The 23,722-nt window shown below is 47.0% G+C and overlaps 1 protein-coding gene across 4 annotated transcripts; it reads left to right on the forward strand.

Annotated features, from left to right (window-relative positions):
- Positions 1-13: 13 nt before the first annotated feature.
- sdsl (serine dehydratase-like) lies at positions 14-22,419 on the forward strand. Of its 4 annotated transcripts, none has more exons than XM_039772298.1 (8): positions 14-96; positions 8,448-8,616; positions 14,207-14,246; positions 14,858-14,997; positions 15,300-15,388; positions 16,840-17,067; positions 18,894-19,018; positions 19,698-22,419. In XM_039772298.1, exons 2-8 carry the CDS (start codon positions 8,461-8,463, stop codon positions 19,889-19,891), a joined length of 972 nt encoding a protein of 323 aa, XP_039628232.1. In that variant the 5' UTR covers positions 14-96; positions 8,448-8,460; the 3' UTR covers positions 19,892-22,419. The 4 variants fall into 4 exon arrangements, with proteins under 4 accessions (XP_039628232.1, XP_039628234.1, XP_039628233.1 ...); XM_039772300.1 differs by lacking the exon at positions 14-96 and adding an exon at positions 170-256; XM_039772299.1 differs by lacking the exon at positions 14-96 and adding an exon at positions 5,983-6,132.
- Positions 22,420-23,722: the final 1,303 nt, after the last annotated feature.

Here is a 23,722-nt window from a genome sequence, read left to right on the forward strand (position 1 = left end):
AGTCGTGGCACACCTCCGACACGCCCACACAGGGAGGCGAGAAGCGCAGTCCGGTTTGCGCCCTGGACGTGTAGGTCTTCTCGGACTTTTATAAAGGTACACTCGTTTTGAAATGGCAAGCTGAAGTGACAGAATGTGGACCGTGGAACGCGTTATTAATCAAAGTAACCGCGAGTTGCCATTGCTGATTTGTTTTGCTATGCGCTAAGACTAACGAAAGTCATTCGCGCGGACTTTGCAGCTGCATTTTAGGACGGTGTGTACATTGGGCTGCATTATATATTTAATGTTGGATTTTGATTACTTGATAGGTAACTCAATTAATATTACGGTGCATATATTCGAGACAGACATGCATCGTTTTATGATGGTTTCATACGAATCCGCTTTAACTATGTTTCCATCATAACTTGAATGGACGCGATTTTTCACTGAAGTGATCTTATTTTCTGTATGCTTTCCATACCATTGCGCACCTGGTTGCTTTACAGCGCTTTTCCACTTTGTCCCTAAAGCACACTCTACGGATTTAAAACGCGTTATTATCTTTTTTATTCTGGCCGCTTCTCAGTGTGACGTTGCGTTTAAAACACTCTTGCGCGCTCCCGTAGGCCTCTCCGTACTGAACCCTTTGACCAGCGGCGTGGACGCGCGTCTCCTTCCCGACGAGATGTTTTTGTGACTGTCAGGAACACGCGAATGGAATTTGGTGTGTTGCGGTAAAACGAGCGGGGCTCCCACCCCCCCACCACCTTTAGCTGTGAACGACGACTACCAAAAGGGGCCAGTTTCTATTTCTGGTCGTTAGTGGAGGCGCCTGCGGGGTGCAATGCTCGCAGCGGCGCTGCAGTTGTCCTGGCGACTTTTCCTTTTTCTTTCCTTATTTTGGTTCACTCGCCGCAAACCGGACGAATCCAGTCGACACAAAATAGCCCGAGCGCTGCTTAGTAATCAAGTTCCGTAGAATTTATTATGTAGAGAGAAAAAAAGGCGAGCTCGTTCAAAGAACTGACAAGCAACCACCCTAAACTGGTTTTGCGGACCACTTCTGTGGCAAGAGCGGAACAGCTCAGTAATGACTACTTGGTGATGTAAGCCGGGGTGGAGGGTTGCAGTTTTGCAACTTCTGAGAAATTAAATAACTCTCAATTAACACGAATAAACGGCGAACGTGGTCGGAAGCGCACCCATTGCGGAGCTTTCCACTAAATGCGTTGGGTGACGACAGTCTGTTCATTTTTTTTTTTAACTTATCGGGTTGCAATTGTTGCATCAACAGAATTTTTATGATGATGTCATATCATACATCAAGCGATTCTTCTGCTATATACGTTTATCGTACCTGTTTACTTCTATGTATAATTCTCTTTCACCGCTTATCACGAAAGGTAACACACGAGTTTCACTATGCCGTGTATACGCCAATAGTCGAATCGACCCCAAATGAGATATTGCTCTGGGCTTACATTGCATTTACTAATTAGGCTGAGCCTTCATCCAAGGCCACTAAAAAAACTGAGAGATGATGGCTCCATTTCTTACTTTTTTTAAATTGGAGCACACACAGGTGAAGTGACCTACTCAGGGTCACACAGGCGTCAGTAGCAGGATTTGAGCCCACGAGCTCAGGGTTTGAAGTTCAACAACAATAATAAGTAGCCTAATAACAGCAGTAACAACTGACAGAGCCAGCATGACTTTGGACTATGGGAGGAAACCGGAATGAAGTCACGCAGAGGCCACCCACACTCTGATGACATAGGGGAACCATTGTTGGTTCCCAAAAGACTCATTCACATGAAATTTCCAGAAACAACACTACAATACAACCTATTTGTTTGCTTAGGGCTCTTCACTTCTCAGTTAAAATACAAGTACAGATCATACTACTTACTAAATACAGAACTGGTGCGCATGTAAATACAGATTTGTGAAAGGGCACAAAGGACAAGGTAAAAAAATGATTAAACAGAAATGGAAACCACAATATCTATCCATTAATGAATTGATGGGCTGTAGCCAGTTGACATCATCAAGATTAAAAGTGTAAAGGAGAAAGTGGAAAATAAAAAGTGCCAGTCCTGGAGATCGCCACTAACTTCCTGCCCGCTTCTGGGCCTTTTTTCTAATGGGGTCTGTGTTGGCTGTCCAATCAAATGAGGGAATCTTTCCATCTGATGATTTTAAGACTCCTTTATCTGAGCAGCCTGGCAGAAGAGCAGTGGCACCGAGTGCCACATTGAAATATCGAGACGAGAAGCAGAATAGAGGAAGGTTAGTATTGGTTTAAAATATTTTGATACTTGTATTTTTGTACAAATGAGTAACAAACAGAAATGTCGTAGGCACAGCTAATCAGCAGCTCTAGTCAGGGTATGCCAGACTAAAGTCATGTGTCTGAGGCTGAAGGGGCAGATGTAGAAATACTTAACAAATGATAAGAGTAGTGTCCACTCTGGGGACAGCTTAGTGTTTGGGCTGCCTCATGTGAAGCTGTAATTCTCCTCCTCTTGAATAAATCTAGCAGTTACAAGTATTAGCTAAATGAATATAAAGTTTGACGTGTGTAAAGTCAAATAATACATATAAATAGACTGCTCAAAAAAATTAAAGGAACACTTTGGAAACGCGTTAGATCTCAATGGGGGAAAAGAATCCTGCTGGATATCTGTACTGATATAACCTTGGTAATGTGATCAACCTACAGAGGGCAGAATTCAAAGACACCCCAAAAAACAAAGTGAAAAAATGATGCGGCAGGCAGGCTAGTCCATTTTGCCGAAATTTCATTGCAGCAACTCCAAATTGTACTCAGTAGTTTGTACGGCCCCCACATGCTTATGTGCATGCCTAACAACGTTTTGGGGGGCATGCTTCTAATGAGATGATGGATAGTGTCCTGGGGGATCTCCTCCCAGGTCTGAACCAAGCCATCACTGAGCTCCTGGACAGTCTGAGGTGCATCCTGGCGGTGTCGGATGTACTGAAACATAATGTCCCAGAGGTGTTCTATTGGGTTGAGGTCAGGCGAATGAGTGTGGGGGCCAGTCAATGGTATCAATTCCATCATCATCCAGAAATTGACTGGTTATTCTTGCCACGTGAGGCATTGTCGTGCAGCAGGAGGAACCCAGGACCCATTGTGCCAGCATAGGATCTGACAGTGTGTCCATGGATTTCATCCCGATACCTAATGCAGTCAAGATGCCATTGTCTAGCCTGTAGAGGTGTTTGCGTCCATTGATATGCCTCCCCAGACCATCACTGACCCACCACCAAACTGGTCATGCTGAACAATGTTACAGGCAGCATAACATTCTCCACAGCTTCTCCAGACTCTTTCTGTCACATGTGCTCAGTGTGAACCTGCTCTCATCTGTGAAAAGCATAGGGTGCCAGTGGTGGACCTGCCAATTCTGGTATCCTATGGAAAATGCAAGTTGAGCTCCATGGTGCTGAGCAGTGAGCACAGGGCCCACTAGAGGACTTCGGGCCCTCAGGCCACCCTCGTGAAGTCTGTTTATGATTGTTTGGTCAGAAGGAGACATTCACAGCAGTAGCCTTCCTGCCTGCCTGCCTGCCTGCCTGACTGATGGAGGCCATTTTGTAGGCTCTGCCAGTGTTCCCCTTTGCCCAAAGGAGCACATACTGGTCAGTCCTGCTGATGGGTTAAGGATCTTCTACAAGGGGCTCTGTCCAGCTCTCCTAGAGGAACTGCCTGTCTGTCTGTCTCCTGGAATCTCCTCCATGCCTTTGACACTGTGCTGGGAGACACAGCAAACCTTCTGGCAATGCCACGTATTGATGTGCCTGCCATCCAGGAGAAGTTGGACTACTTGTGCCAGCTCTGTAGGGTCCAGGTATGGCCTCATGCTACCAGTAGTGACACAAAAATGTCTGTGGCCTCCCTCCACTTGTTAAGCCATTCATTCCTGTTTTGGGGGTCATCTCATTGTGCCCCTCTAGTGCACCAAAGCAGCTGAAGCTGATGAACGAGCCCTTCTGCTACTTCACTGAGCAGATCAACAGCCCACAAGTGTCACTGACTCGATGCTACACTCTCATTACAAAGTGTTTCTTTACCTTTTTCGAGGAGTGCATATATAACATCCTGGGTAGATTGATTGAAGGATGACCTCGTTAAAAAGCGATTGTACTGTAAATGGGCCGGTGACACAGAACACGCACCACATTCAGAGTTGATCTGATTACCTTTAACGCAAGCGGGAATGCAAATGCATTTTAAATCCACAATAAACAATCCCAGAATTGTGTAGAGCGACAGTAGCTGTCAGGTAAGCAGCGGAAGGACTGGCAGCCATCGACTCCTGTGCTGCTTTAAACAGTGATTGCAGTGGTGTGTGTGAAATCGAGTGATCATCTCCTTCATGAGACCATCATTTATTTTTTTTGTTTTAATGGCAGTGTGGCGTCTCACCTTCTTTTCACTTTTTTTTTTTTTGATTGGGTCATTCTCAGCAGCCCAATTTCATTTTAACTTGAGCTCAGTGGCTGCAGTGCCTTTATCTGCGCATAAACGTAATGGCCACCAGAGGCACTAAATGTCACATACTGTATGGAGTGTATCCAAACATTGGAAAGGCGTTGTTTGAGAAAATGTAACAGTCATCGCGGTTATGTAACACGTTTTAAATTCTGATGATATGTGGTCGCCTTAAAAAGGTCCAAGTGCCTTTGAATTTGACACCCTTGGCCGCAGTGCTGATGGAGCCCCATATGGTGCTCTAGGTTGAAGGGGTCCCTCTCAGCCTCTATAGTGTGAATGGGAGGCGGTTATTGAAAGGTTCAGGGTGCACTCCGCTTGCGTTAGAGAAACTGCAACCCTAGGTGTCCATAGTGCACATTTTGAGAACGTGGGTCCCCTCAAGTGTCTTGAGCGAGTGCTGATTGAGTTACATAGACAGCGACCCTGATATCCATAGCATGCATTCTGTATTATTAGACTTGGGGGAGGGGTGTCCCCCACTTGGTGTCTGGACTTCTTGGTCTTTGAGTTACATACACAGTGACCCCTTGGTGTTCATATTCTGTACAGGAGTTTGTAAGGTCAGGAGCACCCCTATCATATTTAAATAAAATCATTTATCGGTGATGCTTTTTACAAAATTAGCTGTATTGGCACTACTAAATTGGCCCCTTGTGTGAGTGTGTTTTCACTTTGCAATGGTCTGCGGACCCGTCCGGGTGGTGTTCCTGCCTCGTGGCATTTTTAAGTGTTGAGTAAGTTTAAGTGTTGTACAAACAAAGAGCCGGTGGTTGATGGGGTCCTCATTTGGGTTTCGTTAAGAGGTTACAACATGGCAGTTTTGATTTTTTTTAAAAAATGAAAGACTGAAGAGATCAGAGGCTGAGCTTCCAAAATCTTACCTCATACCCCCACCACTGTTCCTGCCTTGCGCCATATGCTGTAGGAATTGGCTCCAGCTGCCCAGTAACCATGCCCTGGATAAAGCGGGTTTAGAAGCCCAGATGTAGATATGGATGGACACCATGAAGCTGGCGTTAACCCACGCATGTGGCGGACTGAAAGAGCCAGTTCCTATAGCATTGGCCAACATCCTTTGTCAGGGATGACACGTAACACATATATACCCTGGAATGACCACTGCACAAACAGAATGTGGCGGAGGGAAGCCTCTTTAATACGTCGAGCACATGCTGACAACTCCTATTGATGTCGATCTCTGCGTCTCCATGCTTATTACAAGTAAAATGCTACGAAGTAGCAGAGCACTTCCTAGGCCTTTTTTTTCTTTTCTACAGGCTCATCCCGTAGCCTGCAGGACCCGAATTGGATTGAATGGGTTAATACATAAATACAGTATGCACTAAATTAAGGCTCGCGGGATTAAAGTCTATTAAATTTGGCAAAGCTTACGAGCCCAACCGCCATAAAAACCCAGAAGCGGTAGAGCCCGCCAGTTTATACTGTAACTAAGACCCGCAGTTAGTCCGATCAGCGTGATATAACCCTGAAGGAACTGAAGCTTTGCTGATCCCGAGCGCACGCCGTTTATCATTAATCTATTAGTCGTCCCGCGGCACTAAACTTTGTACCTTCTCCTTTCGCAGAAACCTCCGCGCCGTGTCCGAGCAGCCAAGTGACTCTGTGTAAGTATAGCGCCTGCGCCTTAACGGACGTACGGGGTTTGGAAGCCCAAATGGAAACAAAAAATCGTTGAGCACATTCGTAACGGTGGGTCAGCGGATTGGCGTTTTAGGTTTAGAAAGTGGTAGCTCACCGGTGGACTCCGCCTCACCTGCACTTGCATGTCTGCCTCTGGCTGTATCCGTCTTGAGTGTAAACGGCGGGGGAGTTCAGACGGACAGCCAGGGGTAATCGACACACCGTGTCGGCTTTGCGCCTCAGTTTGCCACATCTCCAGTCATCTGATCAGTTTTAGGCGCCCCCTTCAGACTCGACCACTCAGTCGCTGGGATCTTTCAGATAACGTGCGAAATACGAGGTAATAAAAGACTGTTTCTGTGTGTCGGGCATTGGAACATTCGGTTCATAATTCACCCTAATGTAATACAAACGACAGTCTGTTCGACCTCTTGTTTCGCTGTGGACAATGAAGACCTGTCATAGCGACGTGCGCTAACGGATCTGTTCATACAGTCTCGGCAGAGCCCAAGTGACATTAAAGGTGACGCTGTTCTGGTCCTCCTCCTTTCTAATTCTGATCTTTATTTTTTTTTACAGTTGCCTCCATAATGTATTGGTTCGCAGTGTCTTAATTTTTGCTGTACGTTTTCGAGTTACTTTGTATGATGGCCTTCAAACGCTGTGAAAGACACCACATGAGAACTTATTAATATCCAGGACCTCGTTGTTCGGTGAGCCAGAGACTTATCAAGAGATGTCAGCATCCAGCTTAAGTTGAAGGGGGCTTGCATCACCGCAGCACTCTGGTGGGAGATGTGCAATTTGTCTACTTGAGGTCATTTTAACGATTTTCAGCCGTAGAGTTCATTTATATTATCTTAGCAAGTCAGAGGCAGTCATGTATTACCCTGCGACTCAGTCCGGCAAGCCTTTTGTCTTTCCCCAACTAAATGAAGCAGATAAATTTTTTTTTTCATTAGACAGAGGAGTCTATGGTGGGCTGACGCCATGCCCGAGGTTTGTTTCCTGCCTTGCACCCTGTGTTGGCTGGGATTGGCTCCAGCAGACCCCTGTGATTCTGTGGTTAGGATATAGCAGGTTGGATAATGGATAATGGATAGACAGAGGGGTGGGCTCAGTGCGTACGAGAGTTGATAACCAAGGAGAGTCCACTCAGGAGTTGAATCCATCACAAGAAAAGGCCAAGCAGCTCTGTATCTGTGTGTCAGTCTGGTTGTTATATCTCAGTCATTCCAACAGATGGTGCATCACAAACATTTGTAATAATAAAGTGCATTGTATTTTTCATTCCAATAAATGGCACATCACAAATTGCTTTTACAAATCCCATACCAAATGGCATACAACAGAGAACATGTTCAATGCATTTGTCATTCCAACAGAAGATGCATCAGATACATTTGTAGTGATGCGTTCTAGTAGTACAAATGTTTGTGATGCGCTGTCTGTTAGAATGACAAATGTAATGCAGTTTGTTACTAGATTAAATAAACTTGATTAGTTTTATGGGGAAATTCAAATGCATTTCCAAGTCCTTGGCAACATATCATGTTCTGGAAATGTTAAAGCTGAGGTCTACATTCATTACTTTCATGATTTCAACCCATCAGGCAGCACAGCTAGTGCATATAATATAGCGACAAGGAATAAAGAATGGGGGAATTTTGCACATTGCAGCTAGAAGAGAGGCTCTATTGTCTGTAGTGCTGTGTTTTACGTCGTGCGATAGAATGGAAAAAAGGGCAAACGAGGGCTGAGACGACGTCAGAGCTCGCTTTGCATGGGCACTGGCTCTGTCAGGCAGCACATTATATTGGCTGTGAGAAAAGGGGCAATTGGAAATGTGAAACTGTGCTGGAAAGGTTTTCACGCAATGGGTTAACGTGGCACACCCTGCAAAGGGTAGTCGTGTAATCTGGCATCCTTAGGTGACAAGGTAACCATCGGCAGTGTAATCAAGTTGTGTAACGTGATGTCAGCCTTACCGGTGCTATGCCAGTGCTGGTAGGAGCCTGTTTGGGATCTCTAGGTGGTGTGGATGGACCTCATTGTCCATAGCGGGTGCCCGGTATTATTAGACTTCAATGACCTGTAGAACCCTCTCAGTGCCCGTAGTGTGCACTTTGTTCTTTGTGTGTGTACCATGGATTTGCTTGGATGGGCTCTGCAGTCAACTGACGCCCCACTTAATGTCACCCCTTGCTGTGTTGCCTTGTCCAGTTGGCACTGTTGGCTTTGGCAATGTTAAGTTGGATGCAGCATTTTAAAGATATCTTTCTTTTGTGTTTTAATGCAGGAATCGGTGAGCCATGTCCTCCCCCAGTCAGCCATTCCACCTGGTGTCTCCTTTGCTGGAGAGTCTGTCACTGTCCAAGATTGTTGGAGCTCCGGTGTTCATCAAGATGGACAACACCCAACCCTCTGGCTCTTTTAAAATTCGAGGGATTGGTCACTACTGTCAGCAGGTGGGCTTGCGGCTTTGATGCGACGTAAAGTCTTGTGTTGGGGATGTGGGTTGAGGTGGCAGCCACGTCCAGAGCTACATTAGTCATCGGAATGGCACCTGGGCATCACGGTGTAGTCTTCATTTGAAAGTGGCTGCCTTGCTAAATGGAGTTTCTTAAGAGTGTTCAGGGAGTTTACAGCCATTCACACCCACCCGTGTTATCCAAGGGTGACATACGGAATAACATTCAGTCAGTTGGAAGAATGTAACCAAATGCGAAACCTGAGATAGTGGGGTGCCAGTTTAGTGCCCGACCCTAGGAAACGCATGTAGACACAAGTGGGCCGCGGGCAACCGAAGAAGCTGGATAATGGCCTCTAAGCTGGTAGACTGAACAATAATAAAAATAACACCTCTAACTGATATAGCGCCTTACCTTTCCTCAAAGCACTTGACAAGTCTCTTATGTTCAGGGGTCTCCCTGTTGTCTCTCTAGCCACTTTCTGAATTAGTGACCAGGTGCCACTGCTGATGGACCACACGTCCTTTGGCTCGCTCTGCATCTCATTATTCTAATTGAGGAATAAATCAAAGAATTGAGAGCTCCGAGTCTTAAAAGCAATTCAGCTAAAATGAAAGTATTTTAAAGTTTTGTTTTAAGGGGTATTAATTGCTGCAGAACCAAAAGAATGTGAATTTGGCTCCCTTGTTTTAAATAAGTACTCCTGGGAACAAAACAAAAAAAAGTGCTTCCAAAATGGGGCGAAGTCATTCAAAATGTATACACCGAAAAATCAGTTCACTTCTGTCCATCTTTGGATTCTCTGTCATGCATGTTGGTGGGCCGGGGTGCGAGGTGGGCCGCACTCCCTTCAGTCATCAGTTCAGTGCAGACTTCTCACTCTGCTTCCCCGTATAATGTCAGAATAGTCAAAACGGAATGAAAATCTGAAAATACACAGACAGACAGTTGGTGTTATTTAAATGATGGCGGCAGGAAGGAGGTCGAGGGCAGTCGAGGTGTGATGTCATCAGCAATGAGCCGGAAATGACGCCATCATGGCTGGCCCGAAAAGATAGTGCTACGTGGGACGGGGGCATTAAAGCATGGTTAATCATCTGTCGTTGTGTGAAAAGAGGGAGAAGGGCATTAGCGCTCCAGTCTAACTCTTTATCTTTTATTATTTCACGCTTACTTGGACCCTTTGACTGCCCCCAAAGTGCACATGTGTGACAACAGACTAGACCCTAATACACAAATGGTGAAGGCTACAGCGGAATATTTAATAATTAACTGAAGACTGGCATTCTGGGGGTGTCTGTCCACGTCCGTCATGAAACTCCTGAGCATACCCCTCTCCTTCCTCCTCAAAGACTCGGGCCACTCTTCCTCAGGTCGGTCTACCACTACTCACTGGCTCTTCTGCCTGTCACTCTGAAGTCATTTCCAGTCTCCTCTCGTCAAAACAATCCCCAGGGTCATCTACTCAGAGCTCCCTCTGGTGGCACCCAGGTATCGTTGCCAGTCTGCTGCCAGTGAGAATAGCAGATTAATAATAATAGACGGCACGGTGGCGCAGTGGGTAGCGCTGCTGCCTCACAGTTAGGAGACCCTTAAGGGTTTGCTTCCCAGGTCCTCCCTGTGTGGAGTTTGCACGTTCTCTCTGTGTCGGCGTGGGTTTCCTCCCACAGTCCAAAGACATGCAGGTTAGGTGGGTTGGCGATCCTAAATTGTCCCTAGTGTGTGCTTGGTGTGTGGGTGTGTGAGCCCTGCGGTGCGCTGGCACCCTGCCCAGGGTTGTTCCTGTCTTGCGCCCTGTGCTGGCTGGGATTGGCTCCAGCAGACCCCCGTGACCCTGTGTTCGGATTCAGCGGGTTGCAAGATGGATGGATAATAATAATAATGATAATGATAATGCATTTTATTTATAGGACACTTTACATTTGTAGTAAATCTCAAAATGCTACATAAAAAGTTTAAACAAAGGCAAAACAAGACAAAAACGGAGATAAAACAACAATAATTAGTGTCATTCTTGTTAATATGCTTTTCTAAATAGAAAGTCTTTAGCCTTTTTTAAAACAGCCCACCATCCGCTGTATCCTCAGGTAGGACCTTAAAGAGCCGTGGAGCAGCGACCACAAGGGCTCGGTCACCCATTAATAATTCAAATTATAATACATTTTATTTGTATAGCGCCTCTCCCGTGCTCAAGGCACTTCACTGAGTTTAAGAAAAAAGAAGAGTAAGACAGTAAATTCAGAGAAAAAGCCTAACAGACAACATCATTGATGGTTTAGCGCACACACACACACACACAGGTGGCATGACATCTTGACATAAGCTCATTGTACCCATTGTATGACGTTTGGTCACAGGGGGGCGAAGGCGGTGGGTATTTGCAGAATTGAAGTTTCTTGTAGTGGATTGTAATATACGGAGTTCCTTCCATGGATACACTGATGAGTTTGTGTTCAATACGGAGGTGAATGGGGAGCCAGTGAAGTGACCGAAGGATTGGCGAGATGTGTTTGTATTTCCGCACCCTCACCAGGATCCTTCTGCACTATTTTGAATTTGTTGGAGCTTTTGAAGGCTCTTGCTGGGGATCCCGATGAGGAGAGCATTACAATAGTCCAGCCCGGAGGAGACAGAGGCATGAAGCAGCTTTTCAGCATCACCAAGGGAGAGGTAGGGTTGGAGTTTGGGTTTGTTTCGGAGATGAAGGAATGCAATTTTACTGAGGCGGTGGACACGTGTATCAAATGACAAATGGGACTCTAACTTGACTCCCAGATTAGTGAGTGAAGGAGAGAGGGCAGTGGTACGGTCAGAAAAGGAAATACAATTTACAGAAGAATGAAGTTGATGGGGGTGCCAATTAAAACAGCTTCAGTTTTAGTGCTGTTCAGCTCGAGGAAGTTCTTGGACCTGCAAGGCTGAATCTCATCCAAGCAGGAGGAAAGGATTGATGGAGGTGTAAGAGAAGTCGAATCCAGTCTCCCGTAGAGCTGCGTATCATCTGCATAACAGTGGAATGAAACTCCATGCCTGCCGATGAGTATAATCTCACTGCCAGCCACCATTACTTGGGTGGAGAACAACTTTACAATACAAGTAGTCGTCGACTTACAGCCACGTTCGGATCTGACAGACTGGTCGTAAGTCAATCTGGACACAAGATATGTGAATTCAGACCTGACCATATGTATAGTACTGCATGATGAGTCCTTCAGTCCATCCATCCATTATACAACCTGCTATATCCTAACACAGAGTCACGGTGGTCTGTTGGAGCCAATGCCAGCAAACACAGGGCACAAGGCAGGAACAAATCCCGGGCAGGGCACCAGCCCACCGCACACACCAAGCACACGTCTTTGGCCTGTGGGAGGAAACCCACGCAGACACGGGGAGAACATGCAGACTCCATGCAGAGAGGACCCGGGAAGTGAACCGTTAAGGGTCTCCTAACTGCGAGGCAGCAGCGCTACCCACTGCGCCACCGTGCTACCCATTCCTTAATTCATATTGTTTTATATACGTTTTTATGATCATTCTTAATACATTGTGTAGGTTTTTTGATCATTTTTTTCCTAAATTATTTTTTATTCTATTGTTTTGTTTCACTGTTTCTGTTGCTCGTATGAGTGCTGAACCTTTAACACCTTCGCCATTCTTTACGTCGTCAGCGTGAGGCTCTCTCAGCGTTCATGTGACAGCAGGAGTTGAACCAGCCAGTCGGATTATCGTATGTTTTCTTTGTTAACATTTCAGCCTGCTCATAATAAACATTAACCGATAAAGGAGTGCAGTGTGGTTTCATTACCCCTTCATGGCGGGTCGCACGTAGCGAGTGGCGCATTGTGAGTCACAGTGCAGAAGCTCCAGAGGTTAACTGGGTCAAAGCCAGGGTGCAGCAGTACAGCGCGGGCCGTGAACTTTGCTTGCAGTGGGATAACTTGAAGTCGCATCCGATCTCACATTCGCTTTCTTTCCTTCCTCGTACTGCTTGATCACCTTCGTTTTTGTGTCACGGTCACGCGCCTTTATTTTCCTGTAGTTGTAAAATGTAAGTGAATGCTGCAGATAATAAACTGAGACTGAGATGAATGAGTCATGGCATTCGGGGCTGGTATGTAGTTTGCCCGTGAGACGCATAATTTTAAGTTGCCCACTACCTGTACTGTACACTCCCCCACTGTCCTTTCGTTATATCCTCATCCCTGGAATAGAAATTCTGTTGAACCCCCCTGGCATCCTTCACTGGACAAGATGGCATTGGACTCCATTCTTGGACGTTATTTATGCCCGTACCCCAATTACAAGGGTGCAGAATTTCTAACATTTCCTCTACAGCCCCTTTCTGATCCATTTTCGTCCCTTGAGTTGCCCTCTTTATGTGGTCCGATTCTGTTATCCCTGCTAGGACCAAAAAGCATTGGCCTCCTATCTAGGATGCCATCCAGCAGCTGCCAATGCAGACCTGGTCACAGATCTCTTGTATGGATTGCCATCCATCCATCCATCCATTATCCAACCCACTACAGGGTCATGGGGGTCTGCTGGAGCCAATGCCAGCCAACACAGGGCACAAGGCAGGAAACAAACCCCGGGCAGTGCGCCAGCCCACCGCAGGGCACACACTAGGGACAATTTCGGATCCCCTAACCTGCATGTCTTTGGACTGTGGGAGGAAACCCACGCAGACACGGGGAGAATGAGAACGAGAATGCCTTTTTATTGTCACTATACACATGTACACTGAGATTAAATACAGCTCCTTCAGTGCAGACATATACGTAGAACACAACAAGTAAATAAACAAATGGTGCAAAAAAGTTTGTGATGCTATACACATATGGAAAGAATAATAACTTCTGCACTGTTGGACTATTGCACATTATTTAAATAGTTCACAATAATGATGATCATGTGCAGTGAGTAGTGGATGTTGGACCCTGAGAGTAATGATATTGGACAGTTATTGTCAAACATGCAAACCCAGGTCTCCTTATTGCGAGGCAGCAGCGCTACCCACTGCGTCACCATGCTGCCCAGGAATAGCCATCCATCCATCCATCCATTTTTTAACCTGCTGAATCCAAACTCAGGGTCCCGGTGGTCTGCTGGAGCCAATCCCAGCCAACACAGGGCACAAGGCAGGAACCAGTCCCGGGCAGGGTGCCAACCCACCGCAGATGGATAGCCATGCTAAATTAATATTAATAAAAACAGTAGGGTCACACGTCCAGAGTAAAGTGAAATTCCTACTTGGTTATTAGCAAGGCTTCTTTTCTGAAGGCGGTTATCATGAAGAAGAAACATTTGGGCAAAGGGACAAGTTTTTACACCAAATTATTAGTAATCGACTGTGTCTAAACGAGACTGGCACCGGGAAAGCCAAGTCATGACAGTGAGCACATACCCTCGGTGACACGCCGATGACTTTGATTTTAAGGTTGCTCTCCTTCCCCTCTGTGGTTAGCGCTGATTTCTCAAGTAATGCAGAGTCCATGGCGTGACGTCAGCTGATACGTGCCTTTCCGCGGTGAAGCAACTAGAGGGTGTCTGGCTCTGACCTTTGTGTGTTTTTTCTGATCTGCAGGCTGCCACTCACGACTGTCAAGGCTTCATCTGCTCTTCAGGTGAGTGCCCCTCATTTACGGGAGAATCGGGTCAGACGAAGCTGCCCTGCCTCCTAATCATATCTTCAGGCTTGCCAGCCTGTGGGTGTCTGGGCATGTGAGAGGGCATGATGGCCTTTTTTCCTCTAATACGATCGTCCCAGTTGCTGCCCAAACTGGATATCCAGGTCTTTATTTGCTGAGCATATCTGAGATTCTAAGAAGAGGTTTGTGCCAGGCTGGAGAAGTCTGAAGGGCTTCACCACACTTGGTGACCCACCAGTTCAACAGGGCCGTCTGTTCCCTCCTTCCCATAGCCCTCTGTGTGTCGTTGGACGTGCTCTACATGTCCTCCCTCCTTTACCGATTAAAGATATGGCCTCCAACATTAAAGAGTGGCTCAGCGATTGGCCAGCAGATAAGGGCCCGAGTGCCAGTGAAGTCAGTGAAGGGGTGTCCCGCCTCATGGCACACAGAGAGAGACGTGACACGTCCTGCTTCCTCATCGGGGTGTCCTGTTTGATTTGGGGGCCGTGGTGGTCCCTTTCCTAGTCTGGTTTTTGTCTTGCCATTCAGACTAAGTGAATCTCATGTCGTGACTCTCTTCTCACAGTTTCACTTCTGTATTGCAGGGGGTAATGCAGGCTTAGCCACTGCCTATGTGGCCAGGAAGCTGAACATCCCAGTCACTGTCATTGTCCCCTCGTCAACTCCAGATTTGACAGTTCAGAAGCTGCGGGAATATGGAGCCTCTGTGCAGGTGTTTGGACAGGTAGGAGGAAAGGTCACGTGATTACACATTGAAATAAATGGTGGCAGCCGGGCAAAGAGAAGCCTGACCGAATTCATGAGTTGGTGACGGGTGGCCGAGTGATCGGTAGGGGCTACTACTGTGTGAAATGCACCCAGGTGGTCTTCTTTTAGCTCCACTGGCCTAAAGTCCAAAAGCTCCACATTCACCGCCCCCCTTAAAATTGCTGTCTGGAGGAGGGCAAGCAGCTGAGAGGGTGCTGCTGTCCCCCTGAGTGAACCCACGAGCGGACACATCTCCCCCTTGCGTTTCTTTCATTTCAGGTCTGGGACGACGCGGACAGGGAAGCTCACAGGCTGGCTGAAAGTCGAGGCTGGAAGTACGTCCCACCATTTGACCACCCGCTCATCTGGTAAGATGTGAATGGAGGCGTAACAAAGAACCGTAATTTCAGTGATGGGTTGAACTTTAAAAGTCGGGCAGCGCCACTCTATGCCACTTTAGAGGCCTTTATCCCATGGAACTGGTGGCCTATCCATGCTTGAATACCGTCCTGAACCCTAAACCGGGCGGTGCCAGTGGCACGATGCCCAGGACATTAACGTGTACTCTGTGGATCCCTCTTGGACGTGAGTGTTCACTTGACATTTTTTTGGTCCACCAACATTCGGCGAGATCCATGATGCGCTCGCATGGAGAGGTGGGTCTCTTTGAGTTTGTACCATGAAGTCTCATTCATTCCTAAGTCGGTCAATTGCGGGGAATTCTGCTTTCTGAAATGGCAAGGCTTGTGTGGTGCTCATGGTCAGCCATGGTGAGTGCCACCAATAGTGTATGGAGGAGGGAGAAGCCATGAACAACTGACAGGCTGTTGTGCGGCGCAGACTCGTCCAATGCAAGGGGTGGTGAACTCCATCTGGTACAACCAGCAGAAGGCCTACGGTGGTACAAATCACGGGGATGGCGTTACAGGGGCACCGTGTCATTGATCCCTGCTGTGTATGGCACTGCATATGGGATGCGTGTCCATGCTAAACCCTGTGCACCTTCAAATGTATCAGAACTGGACCTTGGATTGATGGAAGAAAGTCACCTGGTCCACTGTGAGTACAAGGCACTGTGGGAAGGTGAGCAGCTGGTTGGAGGCAATACCCTCAATGTTTATTTGGATGTGTACCACCAACCTAAACCTTGTTGTAGACCAGATACACCCCTTCATGGCAACAGGTATTCCCAGATGGAAGTGGCATCTTTGGGCAGGATAACGTGCCCTGCCACATTTCACAGATTGTTCTGGATTGGTTTGAGGAGTATGATGAAGAGTTCCAGGTGTTGCGTTGACTTCCATGTTTCCCTGATGTCAGTCCAATGGAGTATCTGTGTGATGTGCCACAGAAGGCCCACCTCGCAACTTAACGTCATGGTGTCAGATAGCACAGGACACCGATCCAGTTGACCGTCTGTGGGATGAAATCGAACAACGAGTCTAAAATGCACGCCTTGCCCACTTGGATTAGTTAGAGGATCTGCTGGTAACGTTCAGTCGCCACACACAGGTTCTGTAGAGTACCTGCCTCGGCTGGTTGGCACAGAGAGGAGCAACATCATGTTAGGCAGATGGTCCGCGTGTTTTAGTTCATCAGTGTATTTAACAAATGTGCAGATACCCCACCAGAGCTGTTCCATCTAAAGTTTGAGCGTTGGTATCTCCAATATGATGAGAAGCCTGTGAGCACAGCTACTGGCCCCTAAATGTGTGGTATGGAGAGTTGGAATAATTGGTGCTTGTTGGAGACTCAGATCATCCACTGCTTGACTTGCATGCCATCTTTTATTAAATCCTTTGTCCCTCTCCACACTCAGGCAGGGCCATTCGACAATCGTGAAGGAGCTCCGGGACCACCTTCCCTCAAGACCTGGAGCCATAGTAGTCGCAGTGGGCGGAGGTGGGCTGCTGTGTGGAGTGGCTGAGGGCGTGAAGGAAGTGGGCTGGGAGGATGTGCCCATCATCGCCATGGAAACCATTGGGGCCGACAGTCTGAATGCGGCAGTGAAGGCCGGCAAGCTGGTGACGCTCCCGGACATCACAAGGTATGGTGGAGTTGGCATCTTTCTACACGTGGCTGTCATTATTGATGCTGGCACGGCTGTGAGGGTCCACTTTGGTTTTGGTACCTTCTGTGTGATGATTGTACACAGTGGGAGTTCTCTAAGCGTGTAGGAAGCATTAGCATTGTGGAAGACACTACACTGTGTGCACAATTATTAGGCAAGTGAGTATTTTGACCATATCATCATTTTTAATGCGTATATTCCAACTCCAAGCTGTATTAACTTGAATGCTTATTGGATTTAAGCATGTCAGGTGATGTGTATTTGTGTAATGAGGGAGGGTGTGGCCTAAGGAGATCAACACCCTATATCAAGGTGTGCAGAATTATTAGGCAGCTAGTTTTTCTCAGGCAAAATGGGCCAAAAAAGAGATTTAACTGACTCTGAAAAGTCAAAAATTGTAAAAAGTCTTTCAGAGGGATGCAGCACTTTTGGAATTGCTAAGATATTGGTGTGTGATCACAGAACCATCAAACATTTTGTTGCAAATAGTCAACAGGGTTGCAAGAAACGTGTTGAGAACAAAAGACGCAAATTAGCTGCCAAAGATTTGAGAAGAATCAAACGTGAAGCTACCAGGAACCCATTATCCTCCAGTACTTTCATATTCCAGAGCTGCAACCTACCTGGAGTGCCCAGAAGTACAAGGTGTTCAGTGCTCAAGGTAAGGAGGGCTGAAACCCAACCACCACTGAACAAGAAACAGAAGTTGAAACGTCAAAACTGGGCCAAGAAATATCTGAAGACAGATTTTTTTCAAAGGTTTTATGGACCGATGAGATGAGAGTGACTCTTGATGGACCAGATGGATGGACCTGTGGATCAGTAATGGGCACAGAGCTCCACTCCAACGTGGAGGTGGGGTACTGGTATGAGCTGGTATTTTTAAAGATGAGCTAGTTGGACCTTTTGCATTGAAGATGAACTCAAAATCAACTCCCAAACCTACTGCCAGTTTTTCAAGACACTTTCTTCAAACAGTGATACAGGAAAAGACCATGATTTTATGCAGGCCAATGCTCCATCACTTGCATCGAAGTTCTCCACTGCGTGGCCAGCCAGTAAAGGCCTTAAAGATGAAGGAATAATGACATGGCCCCCCTTCCTCATCTGACCTAAACCCTATCGAGAACTTGTGGGCACTTCTTAAACGCTAGATTTACAGGGGAGAAAAACAATCCACCTCTCTGAAGAGTGTCTGGGAAGCTCTCTGGGAGGCTGTAGTCACTGCTCCACAAAAAGCTGATCGTCAACAGATCAAGAAACTGACAGACTCCATGAATGGAAAGGCTTATGACTGTTATTGGAAAGAAGGGTGGCTATATTGGTCATTGATTGATTGATTGATTTGTTTTGAAATGTCAGAGATGTTTATTTGTAAATTTTGAGGTGTTTGTTTATTATTCTCACTATAACAGATGAAAATAAACAAGCGAGATGGGAAAATTTTCATTTTTCCTTTAGTTGCATAATAAATCTGCACACTAATAGTTGCCTAATAATTGTGCGCACATATGTATTCCCTCATGATGTTCACACTCACATTTCCGTTGTGAAACATTCAGGTTTCAGGTTTATTAACATTTTGGATTGACTGATAGCACTGTGTTTGTTCCATATTAAAATTAATCCTCAAAAATACAACTTGCCTAATAATTCTGCACACAGTGTATATTAATTAACACGTGCTTGGAAAATTAGGCTTTGGTAGGACTTGCAATGTTATAAACTTTGCTTCTTTCTGTCAGTCTTTTTTTCCTCCTTGACCTCATCTATCTATCTGGATTCCTGCTGCTTTCTCGTAGTGAAGCCAAGTGCCTCGGAGCCAAGACGGTGTGCCCAAGGGCACTGGAGGTCACCCAGCAATTGCCGATTCTGTCGCACGTTGTCACCGACCAGCAGGCTTTGCAGGCCATAAAGAGCTTCTTGGGTGAGGCTTGAATACAAAATATTATGCTGTTCATGCAAATAGTTAAAGGGTGGGCCTTTAAATGCGGGCATTGTGTTACGTGCTTGAGGTCATGTCAAATGCCAGCGGGTTAGGTGGGGGCATCAGGCAGGATTTTGCGGCAGCGCCGTACAGTCCTACTGGTTTTGTCAGTCAGTCATTGTCCTAACACAGGGTCATGGGGGTCTGCTGGAGCCAATCCCAGCCAGCACAGGGTGCAAGGCAGGAACAAAAAACGGGCAGGGCGCCAGCCCACCACATACTGCTTTTGTGACCCTTCATTTTCAGTGCGTTGGGTCCACAGCGGGTATTGAGACCATCTGGGATGCCAGCCAGTTGGAGGGCACGAGTACAAATAGCAGACCAGTTCATTTAACTGAAATAACATGCCATGTCAGTTTAATTAAGTGTCACAGGGGCCACCGTCAGTTACAGTTACTCGAGGCAGAGTGCCAGCTCGGCACAGGGCCCAGTCCCACCCTCACACCAGCACAGAGTGCCAGTTAAATCACCAGTTTATCAAACATGAATACCTGTAAGGGAGGTGGGAGAACATTCAGCCTCCACTTTATAGTATGGCGTTTGAAGCAGTAGCGCTAACCCCTGTGCCACCATGTCATTCAGTGCCCATTCAAATTTTGAAACTTGTGTCCCCTGACAGATGACGAGCGCGTGCTGGTCGAGCTTGCCTGCGGGGCATCACTAGGGGCCATCTACAGCGGACTGGTCACGAGACTCCAGACACAAGGACAGCTCCCGGCCCAGCTGGGCCCCCTAGTGGTCATTGTGTGCGGCGGCAGCGGCATCAACCTGGACCAACTTCTGAAGTACCAGGAAAAAATAATGCAAGGTTAAAATGCAACAAGGTGGGGACGAGGATTGGGAAATGGTGTTGATTTTTATGTGATTTGGGTTGGGGTCTGGTTCAGTAGTTACATCCAAGGGGTATTTGTGGTGTCATTTCACGAATGAAGTGGGGGCAACCTTCCGGTTTGTAATTGGACTTTAGAATAGCACTGGGACTTGTGAGCCTTGAGAGTTAGTGATGACCAATCAGAATGGGGGCTGAAGCTCATAAAGAAGTGGGGCAGTCAAGAATCACTCACTGGGAGCAGTAACTGGGACATTCAAAGTAGACGTAGAAGGCCAGGAGAGACTTATGGATGAAGTCGGGAATCTGGGATCACGTGGAAGGCTGGAAAGTGAATACTGAATGAGCAGGAGAAAGCAGTGGCACAGAATGTGACAGAACAGACCTGATGAGGCCTCCTTGGTGACAGCTGTGCCATTGTTTGGGTGGTGGGATTAGAGATGTCCAGGTAGGAGCAGCCTTCACAGCCCATATCGTTTCGTGACTAAGATAAGCCGCCTTCCGTTCACAAAGTCCCCGTGGTGGTGGTCGGCCCTCCAGTCAGGGTCAGGTTCGGTTTCGGGCTCGGGCTCCAGTTTCCAACAACAGATTCCCTGCCCAAACCATCCACATTCAAAGTCCCCTCCCTTTTTTTTTTCATTTTTTTTTTTTTTTTTTATTATTTTCTGAGTCAGTGTTCTTGCATTTCAGTGAGTGAAATCTAGCAAATTAGCACTTTAATTTACCCCTAATCTAAGAATAAGCCGCTTAAACTACATGCCAACCGGGCACACCCCCAACCCTTAACTTCGGTAGGGAAGCTGACGTGTGGCGCTGTGGCTCGTGCTGCGGGATATCAGGGATGTGAAATCTCCGGCGTCCTCTACAGGCCACAGCTGGAAATGCAGTTCAGCAAGAGTTGCAATAAGCCCGAAGATAGATAATTTGACAAAAAGGAAAAATTCGTTAAATTCGATCACCAGCACCTCTGCAATGTGCAGGGCAATTAGTCTGAACAAGCCAGTGGGCATAGATAGTGCCTGTGCACTTATGGCGCCTTGCCTTTCATTATTCCTGCCTTGCGCCCTGTGTTGGCTGGGATTGGCTCCAGCAGAACCCCGTGACCCTGTGGTTGGGATATAGCGGGTTGTATTATGGATGGATGGAGGGATTATTATTATTGTTTAACGACGCGGCTTTGTGAAGTCCCGTCTCCGCTTGGCTTTTATATGTATGCGTATTTGGGCATTGTACACTGTTATTAGAAGAAATCCGACGATCATGTGGTCGTTAATGTACTCCAGTGTGTCTGCAAAATAAACATCAAAGTAAACACGAGACTAATAACGGTTAGCGCGACTCTAATTACGACAGCATGCTATTACTTACAAATACGCTAGGCGGCACCCTTGCACTTCATGTAAGTATGTGCTATCATCGAGCGCGCTTTAAATTGAAAATGTCCACGGCGTGATCCTTTTAAGAGTAGTATGTGACTTATCATGGTGTGTTTAATATAGCGCCTTTTGCGACGGGTGCTGATGAAATTCAAGGTCGTCCACCAAACCAACCAAACCGGAGTGCGTCGGAATTGGGAGAACACTATGGGGTGACCAGTAATGCTGCAGTTGGACAGCTGTTAAATATGATTAAAAGTAACCGGTCAATCAGCTGGCACGATCTCACGGGTACGAGTGCCTTTTGCTCGTGCGTGACAGAATTCCTTTTTCACTCCGGGTGTTTGCACCCGCATGGTGTTCACAGTCCAGAGTGGAAGCACACCTCCAATCTAATAAACAAATGCAGACAGACGCCTGGCCGCTGATGTGTGACTGGCTATATTTATAAGTTCAGTTCTTGTATAGCACAGCCGGACTTTTATCGCGATCCGCGTGCAATGCTGCCATCTGGCGGTCCATGGCTACACTGCACCACACTGCACTGTCTGTCTTGACCCACTTGTTTGCCAACCTGATGTCCTTGCTGCACAGTTTTCCGTAATGGGTTCTAAAATGAACCCCACTAATAATTCATTCATTATGTATTGGTCTGGTCTTACAGGGGAAGCTACCAATTCTGTATTTTTGTCAACGACTCTGAGAAGACATGCAGCCTGACACGTCTAACGGGAATCTGCTGTCTTCCGGTTAGACACGGAGCCCCTCAAGCCCTTCCTATTTGTGCCCCCGTGGTGCGATTTATTACCTTCAGCATAAAAAAAGGATTAGCTAAGCAGCCAACGGTAACCTTAAAAAAAGAAAAGTGCGTTGCCCGAGCTGGCTGTTTATAAAATCGGATTGAAACGCCTGTTGAAAAGCTTTGTCTGGGAATGTGGCGAAATCTAATCTGCGCCTCTAATCATTTTGTAAACTTGCTCGTTTCTGTCGGCTCCAATTCTTCTCCCTTTAATTGCCTTGAAGAGTTCATTTATTATACAATAAATGGGATTTTGTTTTGTAACTATTGTGGATCCAACCTACCTGTGCAATTTGAAATAAAAACTCCACATCCTCATCAAAATGCCGTTTGCGCACATTGAGAGCAACTTGTCTTTTATTATTTTTTTCGTGTTTTAGAGGAGAGGAATGTTTTACTGGAGGGGTTGTGGTGCAGTGCTGCCCTCTCCTGGTCTACAGCGGGATTTACATCATATGTCACTTAGGTCTCCATTCGCGTGTTCACAAGACACTCTGGATTGGAATGGAGGGTTAACGTTGACTTGACCTCATTGTCCTCTCGGTCCATTGATCTATATAGCGCCTGCATTGTATTGTTCAGTTTGTTCCAAAGCCCCTGCAAACAGCTGCATTATGCTCAGCTCAGTGAGGACACCTGGTTGATACCCCGGGTGCTCCGTGTGTAGAGTTTGCATGTTCTCCAGGGACATGGAGGCATGCTGGTTAGTCTTTTGTGTGTGTGTTCACCCTGTGATTGTTTCTGCCTTATGACTCATGACTGCTCGGATTGGCTCCAGCTGCCACCAAGGATGAACACTTGCACCACCAGTAGGGTTAGGGTTAGTTCAGCTCACTGCGCTCTACTGCTTGTACCCCATTAAGGACCCTCAGACTTCAACACACCCCCAATACATTGTTTTGTTCCTTGCTCACCTGCGCCACCTGTTGTATTTTCAGGAAAACTGCACCCGTTATTCTGTAGACAAAATAAAATTGGATTCCTTATTAGGTATGTAAATAACCCTTTGGATGGCTAACAACCAGAAAACCACTCATTGAAGCCCCCAACAGCCCCCTGAAATATACACACGCGAGCATGTGCGCCCTCCAGGACCCTCGGAGAAACTCAGCTGCGCCGTTCCCCTTCGCCACGGCAGCCTCATTGTGCTTTACCTACAGCCGTCACCCCCGGCCATTGTTACCAGTGAGAAAAAGCAGCGCTGGCACAGGTGCTCAAAGAGGGCCGACACCCACTCATCCATTCATCTGCGGGGCTGCCCGCCGTACCCCTCACCGCAGCCCCCTTTTGTTGGGACACGCAGGCCCACAGAGCGGCATTGTGGGCAGACAAAGAAGCGTCGCCTCCCGTTGAGTGGCGCGCAGCGAGACCCTCCGACACAAAGCGCGTCAGCTGTGTGCTGCGGGGGGCGCAGTGCGCGACCCACCCGCGAGTTTCACTGCCCCGTTCTGCCCTGGCCGAATCCCAGCTGTTCGGAAGAAAAGGAAAGGAAACGCCGGCGCGTGTATTGCATTACAGTGTCGGCGAGACCCTCAGTTATAAAGTGTCTTTAATCTATATTGAGTCGCGACCTTCAGGTCTATGTATTATATGGCGCCTTTCACATCTACTTTCACGTGCATCTCATAAAGTGTCACTCT

The sequence above is a fragment of the Polypterus senegalus genome, chromosome 12 (genome assembly GCF_016835505.1).
Source record: "Polypterus senegalus isolate Bchr_013 chromosome 12, ASM1683550v1, whole genome shotgun sequence".
NCBI classification, from domain to species: domain Eukaryota; kingdom Metazoa; phylum Chordata; class Cladistia; order Polypteriformes; family Polypteridae; genus Polypterus; species Polypterus senegalus.

What these genes read in the sequence shown, in the direction of transcription:
- sdsl (XM_039772298.1), top strand. Translation starts at nt 8,461, where the DNA reads ATGTCCTCCCCCAGTCAGCCATTCCACCTGGTGTCTCCTTTGCTGGAG. An exon ending in TTTGACCACCCGCTCATCTG is followed by an intron (nt 15,389 to 16,839) that starts GTAAGATGTGAA and finishes CTCCACACTCAG; the next exon opens with GCAGGGCCATTCGACAATCG. An exon ending in ACGCTCCCGGACATCACAAG is followed by an intron (nt 17,068 to 18,893) that starts GTATGGTGGAGT and finishes GCTTTCTCGTAG; the next exon opens with TGAAGCCAAGTGCCTCGGAG.